General features: G+C 40.8%; 1 protein-coding gene across 1 annotated transcript in view; it reads left to right on the top strand.

The window, feature by feature from the left end:
• The window catches only part of PSMB2 (proteasome 20S subunit beta 2), a 36,400-nt gene extending 24,838 nt beyond the window's left edge, over positions 1–11,562 (top strand). Inside the window, exons 4-6 of the mRNA XM_024738895.1 lie at positions 7,262–7,424; positions 8,945–8,994; positions 11,328–11,562. Of these exons, the coding sequence (XP_024594663.1) occupies positions 7,262–7,424; positions 8,945–8,994; positions 11,328–11,435 (321 nt within the window). The 3' untranslated portion in view covers positions 11,436–11,562. The remainder of the gene's footprint in view (positions 1–7,261; positions 7,425–8,944; positions 8,995–11,327) is intronic.
• Positions 11,563–12,252: the final 690 nt, after the last annotated feature.

Genomic DNA, 12,252 nt, shown 5'->3' with positions numbered 1-12,252 from the left:
TTAGAATAGTGGAGACAACCAAAGACAGATTATATCACGCACAGGATAAGGATTACTTCGTAAAAGATACAGGATTCCTGGCAATGTTATCATGATTGATTAGTGTTCTCATTCCTTCAGGTTTATTGGCAAATTCTCATGTTGTACTGATCATGGGAAAGAAGGGAACTGATGAAAAAGGAGCTAGAAAGTGAGGCTTAGCACTCAGGATGGACATATCTGTAAGGTTGGAAATAGTATGAAGGTACTTAATAAGTGGTAATTTGCTCTCCAAATCTGGATGTAGGATTTGTTGTTTTTGTTTTTTCAGGCTTCCAGGAAAATGTCTCTGTGCCTGTGTCAATTTCAAGATAGGTTAGGGTGGGTGTACTGTGAATTAGATATGCTCGAAGTGTCAGTGCTTATGAATGTTTGTGACAATGAATACCTTCACCTTAGGGCTCCTTCCAAGAGTCCAGGAAGGAGAGAGAAGGAAACTGTCATATATTTCTACCATGTGTCAGGCAGTGTGCTGGGCATTTTTTATAAAATTCCCACCATATCCCTTTAGGAAGATGTATATGAGGTGTTTGTTTAATTTCCTTTAAAATTTTATTTATTTTCCTTTAAAAATTAAAAAAAAATATTATTGACGTATAGTTGATTTATAATGTTTCAGGTGTACAGCAAAGTGATTCAGATATATATATATATATATTCTTTTTCAGATTCTTTTCCATTATAGGTTATTAAAAGATACTGAATGTAGTTCCCTGTGCTATACAGTAGATCCTTATATATCTGTATCTATTAATCCCAAATTCCAAATATATGCCCCCCTTCCCTTGTGGTAACCGTAAGCTTGTTTTCTATATGTCTGAGTCTGTTTCTGTATTGTAAATAAGTTCATTTGTATCATTTTTTTTAGATTCCACATATGATAGCATATGATACTTGTCTTTTTCTGTCTGACTGACTTCACTTAGTGTGATAATCTCTGGGTCCATCCATCCATATATACACACACACACACACACACACACACACACACACACAGCCCACATCTTCTTTATCCATTCATCTGTTGATAGACATTTAGGTTGCTTCCATGTCTTGGCTATTGTAAATAGTCCTGCTGTGAACATTGGGGTCCTGTATCCTTTCAAGTCAGAATTTTCTTTGAATATATGCCCAAGAGTGGGATTGCCGGATCATATGGCAACTCTATTTTTAGTTTTTTAAGGAACCTCCATACTGTTCTCCGTAACTGCACCAATTTATGTTCCCACCAACAGTGTAGGAGGGTTCCCTTTTCTTCACACCCTCTCCAGCATTTATTATTTGTAGATTTTAAAATAATGGCCATTCTGATGGGTGTGAGGTGGTACCTCATTGTAGTTTTGATTTGCATTTCTCTAATAATTAGCAGTGTTGAGCATCTTTTCATGTGCTTTTTGGCCATCAGTGTGTCTTTTTTTTTAATATATATAATAATAATAATGGCCAATTCAGTGAGAGGCCCGCATACCGCAAAAAAAAAAAAAAAATAATGGCCAATTTTAAAAAATTTTATTTATTTATTTATTTTTGGCTGCAGTGGGTCTTTGTTGCTGCATGCCGGCTTTCTTTAGTTGCAGTGAGTGGGGGCTACTTTTCATTGTGGTGCGTGGGCTTCTCATTGCGGTGGCTTCCCTTGTTGCAGAACACGGGCTCTAGGCACACAGGCTTCAGTAGTTGTGGCACACGGGCTCAATAGTTGTGGCACACAGGCTTAGTTGCTCCATGGCATGTGGGATCTTCCCGGACCAGGGCTCGAACTCATGTCCCTTGCATTGACTGGTGGATTCTTAACCACCGTGCCACCAGGGAAGTCCCCATCAGTATGTCTTTGAAGAAATGTCTCTTTAGGTCTTCTGCCCATTTTTTGTTGAGTTGTATGAGCTGTTTGTATATTTTGGAAATTAATCCCTTATTGGTAGCATCTTCTGCAAATATTTTCTCCCATTCCGTAGGCTATCTTTTCATTTTGTATATGTTTTCCTTTGCTGTGCAAAAGCTTTTAAGTTTAGGTCCCATTTGTTTATTTTAATTTTTGTTTCCATTATTCTAGGAGACGGATCCAAAAAGATATTGCTGCAATTTATGTCAGTGTCCTGCCTGTATTTTCTTCTATGAGTTTTGTAGTATCCAGTCTTACATTTAGGTCTGTAATCCATTTTGAGTTTATTTTTGTATATGGCGTTAGAGAATATTCTAATTTCATTCTTTTACATGTAGCTGTCTAGTTTCCCCACCACCACTTTTTGAAGAGGCTGTCTTTTCTCCACTGTGCCTCCTTTGTCATAGATTAATTGACTTTTAGTGCATGGGTTTATTTCTGGGCTTTCTATTCTGTTCTGTTAATCTGTGTGTCTGTTCTTGTGCCAGTACCATACTGTTTTGATTACTATAGCTTTGTAGTATAGTCTGAAGTCAGGGCGCATGATTCCTCCAGCTCTCTTCTCCTTTTTCAAGATTGTTTTGGCTATTTGGGGTATATTTGACTATATGAGGAATTTATCTTATATCTCAGTGCTAGGAGTGGATGGGCTTCTCTTGAGTGCTTACCTTGTTTATTTCATGGACACTGTGAACTTCATAGGTGATTGTGTTTCCTAGTAATTACTTTAGCATTTACTGAGGATTTATTATGTTTTGGGTACTATGCTTGTTTATATGCATTATCTCTTTGAGTCTTCAGTGCAGACTTTTTGTAGTAGGTATTATCCCATGTTTTCAATGAAAACATTTTCAGAGAGGTTAGGTTACTAACTTTTCTAAAGCTACACGTCTGGTAATAGAGCTGGATTTCAAACTCGGGTCTAACTGTAATGTAGTCCAGCTGTTTCTTCTTGAGCTATTTAAGCTACCGTTCTCTTCATTTAATTCTAAATGCCTGTAGCATAATTTTTTTACTTACTTAGCAACCTATGTCTAAAGAAAAGTAGAAAGAGAAGGACCTAGGAGCCTAGAAAAAAGCAGCAATATTATGTGCAATCATAGGATACTGGCAGTCAACTTAAACTTCAACCAGTTCTCAGAAGTAGGACCTATCACTTTCTGACATTTGTTTAGTGATTTTCTTAATCTTCCTTCTTGTGATACTAGGCATTAGCCATATATGTATTAAAACATATATAGGGCTTCCCTGGTGGCGCAGTGGTTGAGAGTTTGCCTGCCGATGCAGGGGACGCGGGTACGTGCCCCAGTCCGGGAAGATCCCACATGCCACGGAGCGGCTGGGCCTGTGAGCCATGGCTGCTGAGCCTGCGTGTCCGGAGCCTGTGCTCCGCAACAGGAGAGGCTACAACAGTGAGAGGCCTGTGTACCACAAAAAAAACCAAAACAAAAACATATATAATGCCTTCTGGTATGATTATTATTCACTCAGCAAATATTTACTGAACATATACTATATGCTTATACATCATTGAACAAGCCAGACACAATCCTGCCTTCATGGAGTTTATAATTGGTATAAATATTTGAATAGGTGGATTGTGTCTTACACATACTATATGTTTTCCTAAACACACCACAGTCACACATGTATATGCTGTAAGAGTTTCACAAAATCGAATGGCTTGGAATTTGTCTTATTCCAGGAAAACACTGTTGCATCAAGAATATGAGGAAATGTAACAGTCAAGAGACCCATCACTGTGGCTTTGTCACTTTGAATGTCATGATTCTTAGAGGAGTAAGAGAGTGGCAGTATACAAGACTTTATTTGAAATTAAAAGAAAAAAAATAGTGTGAGCCAGAGATCTTTGATGGAGCATTGTCAAAAGAATTTCAGAAACTGCAAGTTGTTGCACAGATGTATTGATTTAATTAGTCTAAATAACACCATTTATCTGTGCTTAAGCATCTCACACACGCAAAAGTTGGTGATTCGAAGTCACAGAATAATTTATGAGTTATCTTCTGTACCACGTGTTATAGCTTCTGAATACCAGCTTTGATGTGTGTGTGTGTCAGATGCTTAAGCATAAATAAATGATATTATATAGACCAGTTAAGCAATACAGTTTGCTTCTGAAATTCCGTTGACATCTTCATGTAAAAATTTTTTGGTGGTGGCTTTTAAAGATCACATTAACTGTTTTAAATACAGTTGAAGTGTGGGCAAGAGCCTCACTGGAGACAGCATATGAGGGTTCTGCTGGTTAGGTCTCTAGTTATCTGGGTGGATCCTTAATATACCATTGCAACTTGATAAAATTGTTTTGGTTAGCCGTAAAAGGAGTATTCTCCAGTGAATGGAGAAGAGTAGAGTTATCCTCATAGCAAAAAGATGAACCTACTTTGTGATAGGTAAGAAACTATATTATTAAACCTCTTGGGGAAGGAAACCAGTTAGAATCTCCTTGCTGTATATTTCTCTCTCTGTTTTGCTATTCGAATTTTAACTATAAGAACACTACAGTATTCTTTGTCTGCCTGACTTTGCATTACTATTCTCACAGTTTAAAAATATATATATTATATGTTTTTTATTTTTAGGTAATTTAGACTTTTTTGTTGTTGTTGTTTAAAGTGGTAAGATGTCAAAAGGAGACTGGGGTATAGCTAATATACTAAGAATTCAGGTAGCATTTTTTTCTTCCAGAGTTTGGGATGCCTCACCTCTATTATTTTTTTCTCACCATATTTCATAGAAGACAGAAAGGGGAAGGATTAATTAACTCAGTTTTACACATAAGGAAACATATGCTTATAGGGGTTAAGTGTCTTGCCTAAGGTCAGACTTACTAAGAATGTAGTCACAGAATGTGGCAGAGAATTCCAGAGCCTGGCAAAGTGTAGCACGCTACTTACTGGGAAATGTGATAGGCAGATTATTTTCTCTAAAGACTTGACTATTGCTGGTCAATTCTTAACCCCTGAGACTATTCAGCATCTTATCCCCAAGGCAGAAACTTGTTTGCAGGTTAGGGCTACTCTGTAGTCTAAGGGAAGTATTACTTAGCACAGCTGGCTTGGAATTCCAAGTAAGTACATGATATTTTCATGTGTTCTTCTAACATGAGTTAGAATGTTTCTTCAGGCTGCCAAGTGCCCATGTTAATCAGTGTTCAAAGAATACAAAGCATCACTTTTAAGACCATTAGCTGTTATTACTTTATGCCCCGTAATAGGATGCATAAATGTATTTGATTTCATTTAATGTGCATTTAATCGAATGTATAAGTTTAGGGAGGGACATATAACCATGGGCAAGGCCTGCTCACTAGCCACTGTGCCAAATGCAAGAGGGAAAACACACTTTGCACAGAAAAAGGAAGACATTTTACATGGGAGTCTCACCGCTGATGCCTGGCAGCATAGACAGGCCATGGTAAATGGCCCACCTGGTATAGAAAAAGAATCATCCATTTGGAGATGAAGAGCAAGGCAGACATAGTTAAGGTTCTCTGTAGAAACTTGCATTTTTAGACTTGCAGGTAATACAAAGAAAGGATACCTATAAATAGGTTATTATAAGTACTGTTTATTTATCTCACTGATAAAAATTACTTCTTAGTTACCTTAGCAGAGCCTTATTATATTAGAAAAATATTAGCATTTCACCTAAATCTACAGTTCTTCTAGAGTTACCACATTTCTTTGTATTTATGAACTTCCATTATTACTGTCTGCATTAAAAGTTTAATGATTTGGAAATTCCCTGGCAGTCCAGTGGTTAGGACTTTGAGCTTTCACCACCTGGGGCGTGGGTTCGATCCCTGGTCAGGGAACTAAGATCCTGCAAGATGTGTGACACAGCCAAAAAGAAAGTTTAGTGATTTGACTTAAATATTTGAGACTTTCTACCCTTCCCTACTGCAAGACTTGTTTCTTTTTTTCTTTTTTTAAAAAATCTTTTCTTTTTTTATAGTTGATACACAATATTATGTTAGTTCCAGGTATACAGCAGAATGATTCAGTTTTGGGCTTCCCTGGTGGCGCAGTGGTTGAGAGTCCGCCTGCCGAGGCAGGGGACACAGGTTTGTGCCCTGGTCTGGGAAGATCCCACATGCCACGGAGCGGCTGGGCCCGTGAGCCATGGCCGCTGAGCCTGCGTGTCCGGAGCCTGTGCTCCGCAACGGGAGAGGCCACAACAGTGAGAGGCCCGCGGACCGCAAAAAAAAAAAAAAAAAAAAAAAAAAAAGATTCAGTTTTATATATACTATTTTTTTCAGATTATTTTCCAATATAGGTTATTACAAGATTTTGAATATAGTTCCCTATGCTATACAGTAAATCCTTGTTGCTTATCTATTTTATGTGTAGTAGTTTGTTCATTCCATACTCCTAATGTATACCCCCGCTTCCTTTCCCCTTTGGTAACCGTAAGTTTATTTTCTATGTCTGTGAGTTAGTTTCTGTTTTGTATATAGATTCACTTGTATTATTTTTTAAATTCCACATATAAGTGATATCATATAATATTTATCTTTCTCTGACTTACTTCACTAAGTATTATCTAGGTCCATCCATGTTGCTGCAAATGGCAATAATTCAGTCTTTTTTATGGCTGAGTAATAGTCCATTGTATATATGTACCACATCTTCTTAAGCCAGTCGTCTCTTGATGGGTACTTGGGTTGTTTCCATGACTTGGCTATTGTAAATAGTGCTGCTATGAACATTGGGGTGCGTGTATTGAATTAGAGTTTTGTCTTTTCTGGACATATACCCGGGTGTGGAATAGCTGGATCATATGGTAGCTCTGTTTTTAGTTTTTAAAGCAACTTCCATATTGTTTTCCATAGTGGCTGCACCAGTTTACGTTCCCACCAACAATGTTTACCATTTGAGTTTTTGGTCCAGTTGTCCAGACTGAGCCTTCTTCTTTTGGATGATGTGGTTGGAGCTGCAGCTTTCTTTAGCCTGTGGCCTGACACTCTCAGAGTTGTGTGTGTTGGTTTCAGCTATTAGGAACAATACAAGAACACCCGTGCTTTGCCTTTGAAATGCTTTTGTAACAGGTTTTGGTCCATGGGCTTTAAGAAGCAGCTTTTTCACATACCTTAAAGTGCTCCAAATACTCTTCTGTTCAGAGAAAACAAGCTGACCTCCCTTTACCTCTGACCACACTCTGGGTCCTTTAGATTTGTCTAAATCTTTACTTTCATCATGATTTACTCAGCTGCTGCTATTTTCTTATTTATCAAGAGTTGGAACGTTCCTATTTCCATGAGGAGAGGTGTTGGTGTTATTGCTTTGACCATCACTTTGCAGTGTCTTTCCTTTGCAGACCCCATATCACGTCAACCTCCTCCTGGCTGGCTATGATGAGCATGAGGGTCCAGCGCTCTACTACATGGACTACCTGGCAGCCTTGGCAAAAGCCCCTTTTGCAGCCCACGGCTATGGTGCCTTCCTGACTCTCAGTATCCTGGACCGGTATTACACACCAAGTAAGTTTCAGCTCTCTAAGTGTAGGGAGCAGTAGCAGAGCCCTGTCCTCAGCTGTTTCCTGGTTTTGTGCACAACCCCCTGGAGTTGGGTGGCCAGGGCTTGAAAAGAGGATGGATCCTAAGAAGTACATGCAGGTACCCTCTGGAAGCTTTCTCTGGTAGGTCATTAGGGTTATGGAAAAGCTGATCGAACTCCCTCTTCTGCCAGATAAAACGAGGTATTGCATATGCCCAGAGCTGGGTTTTGTTTTGTTTTAAAGGGGAGTTGGAGTAAAACTATAATTCTTCAGTTACATAAGTTCAGTTTTTTCACTCATTTTGCCCTAGTTAGGTGCTCATTAGCTTCTCAGGTGTAAAGAATGAGCAAGTAAACCAAGTGGTTTGAATGTTTGTTTTGAGCTTGTGGTGATGAACAGGTCTCCAGCTTGACAACTGAGGGTTTCTTTTCTTAAATATCAAAGCTTTCTAGGGCCATAGCCTGAGCTGTTCCCTTGGTTCTTATCACCTAATGGCTACCCTCTCCTACAAGAAAAAGCTGGCTCTCTACTTGTCCATGAACCATCAGCTTGGCAAACCTCCAGACACTGGGATGCTTTTGTGTTAAGTTCTATTTTCTGACCCCAATCCTAACCTCAACTTCAGCCACTGTGAGCAGTAGGCAGTTGGGATTCTCAGCTTTTACAAGCTATAGATGTAGCACAGATAACCAGTTTTCTCCTTACATTCCATTCATCCCTGTCAGTATAGTAAGAATCTGGCTTGTTCATTCCTTTTTTGGTGCTGCCCTCTCACTCAACCTCAGCCATGCCAGAGCTCCAGGCCACATCCTAAAAAGAATTAGCCTGGCCTCCTAGTGACTGCTTCTTGATTTGGCGTCTGTCAGTAATACAGCTGATTTGCCCACCAAAATAACCACCAACCACCCCTGAAGCCTAACTGCGTAATATGTCATCCCAGTTTGCCATGCCTGTGGACAGTTCCTTTGGCTCCTATTTTATGAGAGACTCAGCCCCATCCTATGAATTCTCATTCCATTGTTAAGCTGAGGCCCAGCTGGCAAAGTGAGGCTAAAACACTGGCCCTGGCCTCCCTTTCCCTGATTTGCAGCTGGCTAGGGCAGATGGAGCTGATTTAAGCCCTGGTCTGAAGGGGGGCTGGGGGCGTTGGGAGTTGGGGGATGGGTTATAACGAAGAGGCAGGCCGCTGGACTTCTCTAGAGGCAAGCCCTGGCCATGGGAGGCAGAATTCCGTCATGCTCTCCCTTCTCTGTAGCAAATCAATTTGCAATGGCTTGTGGCTGCCTGAGCATTGGGTGTGGGGCACCCTCAACTGCATATGGAATAAGTTTGTTGAAAGCCAGAAGGCTAGGCTTTTTTTGTTGTTTTTTTGCCTTTTCTGTTGTGTGGCATTTGTGTGGCATATGCTGACCTGGAAACGTGTGAAACTTAGTCAAAAGTTGCAGCAGAGCGTTGGACTTAATGTCAGCACCTTGAGTGCCTGGCCTCTGTGTTCTCTTTCAGCTATCTCACGTGAGAAGGCAGTGGAGCTTCTTAGGAAATGTCTGGAGGAGGTGAGTAGCTCCCATGGGATCCTGAAAGGAATGTTTTGTCTCTCTGTTTGCCAATATTGTTCCCGTTCCTCAGTTGCATTTTTTCTGATCCTTGCCAGAAGGTATAATAAATATCCACTAACCAGATGTGAAGTTGCTACCAGGGGTAGAGTTTGGTACATAACAAGCTTATTTTTTCACTCATGGGTCACCTTCTCATCAATGTCAATTTTATAATTTAATTAATTTTCTTTTTGGTTCATCCAGACTAGTGGTTCTCAAAATTTAGCATGTATAAGAATCATCTGGGGAGCTTGTTTCTTAAAAAAGGCAGATTCACACTCTCCACCCAATTCTGATTCAGTGGTCCTGGTGTAGATCTTGAGAATATTTTAACCAGCAGTCCCAAATGATTTTGCTGCAGGTGGTAACTGGAGCCATACTTTAAGAACTATTGTGCTAGATTTTATACCTGCTCTATTTTTGTGCTACCCGGAGTTGTCATAAAGTCTGCTCCCTTGGGGACTTCCCTGGTGGTGCAGTGGTTAAGAATCCGCCTGCCAACTCAGGGGACACGGGTTTGATCCCTGGTCTGGGAAGATCCCACATGCTGTGGAGCAACTAAGTCCGTGTGCCACAACTACTGAGCCTGCACTGTAGAGCCCGTGAGCCACAACTGCTGAGCCCGCGAGCCACAACTACTGAAGTCCTTGTGCCTAGAGCCCCTGCTCTTCAACGAAGAGTAGCCCCCACTCGCTGCAACTAGAGAGAGCCTGCATACAGCAACGAAGACCAAATGCAGCACCCCCCCCAAAAAAAGTCTGTTCCCTTAATAGTACATAAGTTTGGGAGGGAAAGCCTCTGCTGGGAATTCAGGAGGCCATAGAAGGTAACTAAGAGGCTTTGGGCAGTAGGGGAGAGCAGCCCTTAGTTTATGAGGCCAGGAACACAGGCCCTGCCCATTCCAATACTACTCCTAGGAGTCTAAGGCTCTGGGGTATGAATGGAAGATGAGGAGGAAAAGAAAGCAGCTCCTGTAGGCTTTTTAATTCTTTTACTGTTCTTGTAACCTAAGGATGAACTTGAATTCATGGTCTAGTGAGAAGAGAGTAGGAGGTTGAGAGCAGGTGGTAGCATTGGACAGTAATGTCAGTTTGCCTCTTACACAAGCCTGTCATTTTCAGTCCATAGTGCCCCTTTTTCCTCTTGTTTGTAAATCCCCTTTCCAAAGCAGAAGCTGAGAATAAACTCATGTGCTTTTCTTATTAACCATTCAGCCACGAGGCCGTATTAGTCCAGCAGCCGCAAGTGTTGCAAGGGGCTGCCAGGAAGAAGCCACTGGACTATTGAATGCTTTGAGACTTTATTCCTCAAGGATCCTAAATATGATTATTTTATAAACCCACATTTCCTTATTGTCACCTTTTCTTGATCTTGGAGCTGGTGTCTGGACACAGGAGTCATCAGCCAGAGAGGACGGTAGAAATGGAAATGGTTCTTGCTGTCCAGTCCTCATCTGTAAAGGAGATGGGAAACATCAAGAGAGAGAGGGCTTAGGCCTGGAGAGGTGTACATGTCCAGGATATGCCCCTAAGGGAGCACATGGAGCTTTGTGCCTTCTATCTAGAGATTAAGTGAGGTGTCCAGGAAGAGTCACCCACAGAAGCAAAGATTTCCTCCAGCTGTGTTTCTCAATAATCTCCAGCCAGGTTAATGGGGGCCGTCTGGTTTTATGCACATAGACCACAGCTCCTTTGGAATAGCCTCTCAAGCAGAGAGTCTCATGAAAGCCCAGAGGTGTTTCTTTAATGACAGGTTAGCTTGTATTGGAGGAGACAGAAGCAGGAGTTGTTCCAAGAGTAGTTCTGAGGCCATCCTTCCCACCACTCCCCAGCTATACACACAAACACATACACATCTGGTCCTTATAATGTGGGCGGGTGACTGGAGCAAACTGTTGGGACCTAGGAGTACATGGCTTTGGTCCAAAGCTTATTCCTAGGGCAGTCGCTCCTTGGTTGGCTTGTTACCTTGAGACACTTTAAAAGAGAAGTCTGTTTACCAGGCTAATTAGTGGCAAATTGTGAGGAATAGAGCATTAGATTGTCTCATTCTTCATCAGCTGACTGACCAGAGTCAAGCCCTCAGCTCTTGCTCACTACCTTCCAGTCAGCCTCCACCTGCCATTTGGGCTTTCCTCAGTGTCCTAGTACCAACTGCCTCCAATAGGATACCAGCGGCACAAAAGCAGAGATTATTATCTGCTTATATGCCCAGTGCCTAGAACAGAGCCTGGACCACAGTTAGTTCTCAATAAAAACTTGTTGACTCATTTCCTTCATGTTTCTCTGCAGCTCCAGAAACGCTTCATTCTGAATCTGCCAGCCTTCAGTGTTCGAATCATTGACAAGAATGGCATCCACGACCTGGACAACATTTCCTTCCCTAAACAGGGCTCCTAACGTCATGCCCTCCCTCCCACTTGCCAGGGAACTTTTTTTGATGGGCTCCTTTATTTTTTTCTACTCTTTTGATGTGTGCTCTCCATAGATGGTTATTTCAGAATAAAGCTGACTATGGATAAATTGAGTGCTCTGGGTTGAGTCTCAGTTTACCTAACATCACCTCAGGAAGGAAGTGGAGGGAGGATTGCCTGCATTGGACTTTTTGCCAGGACTGTCTTTCCTCCTGCCCCTTTCCCTTCATTAATGCTCTGATTGCCCTTTAGCAGCTGACAGCTTGCCTGCTAATGTTTCATTCCCTCTAAAGCAGTGGTTCTTTATTGCCCCTAAGCTTAAACATTTTTAACTTAATTAATTTGAATAAGTAATATATGTACCTATAGATTGACATATATACACTAATATGTATAAAATAAGTAACTAATAAAAACCAGGTGGATAGCACAGAGAACTCTACTTCACTTTGCTGTACAGTAGAAACTAACACAACATTGTAAAACAACTATACCCCAATTAAAAAAAAAAAAGAAAGAAAGAAACATAAATAAAAAGTAAAACTGTAAAACATCTAGAAGAACCCTCCCCCCCCAAAAAAAATTGTTATTGGGCCATTAAAAAAAAAATGTAAACAGTACAAAAACACACAGTAAAAATGTTTCTCCCATCCCTATAATTAAATCACCTTCTTCCCTTCCCAGGGGAAACTTCAGCTACTAATTTCTTATCTAACCTTTAAGAGATATGCTGTTCTTGTATAAAATATGTGCATGCCCACGTCCCTTTTAAAAAATATTTTTAAATGTTCTGCATATTGCTT

The sequence above is a fragment of the Neophocaena asiaeorientalis genome, unplaced genomic scaffold (assembly GCF_003031525.2).
Source record: "Neophocaena asiaeorientalis asiaeorientalis breed wild unplaced genomic scaffold, Neophocaena_asiaeorientalis_V1.1 scaffold106, whole genome shotgun sequence".
NCBI classification, from domain to species: domain Eukaryota; kingdom Metazoa; phylum Chordata; class Mammalia; order Artiodactyla; family Phocoenidae; genus Neophocaena; species Neophocaena asiaeorientalis.
Note: the sequence above shows the minus strand (reverse complement) of the source record. Positions and strands in the feature narration are given on the sequence as shown.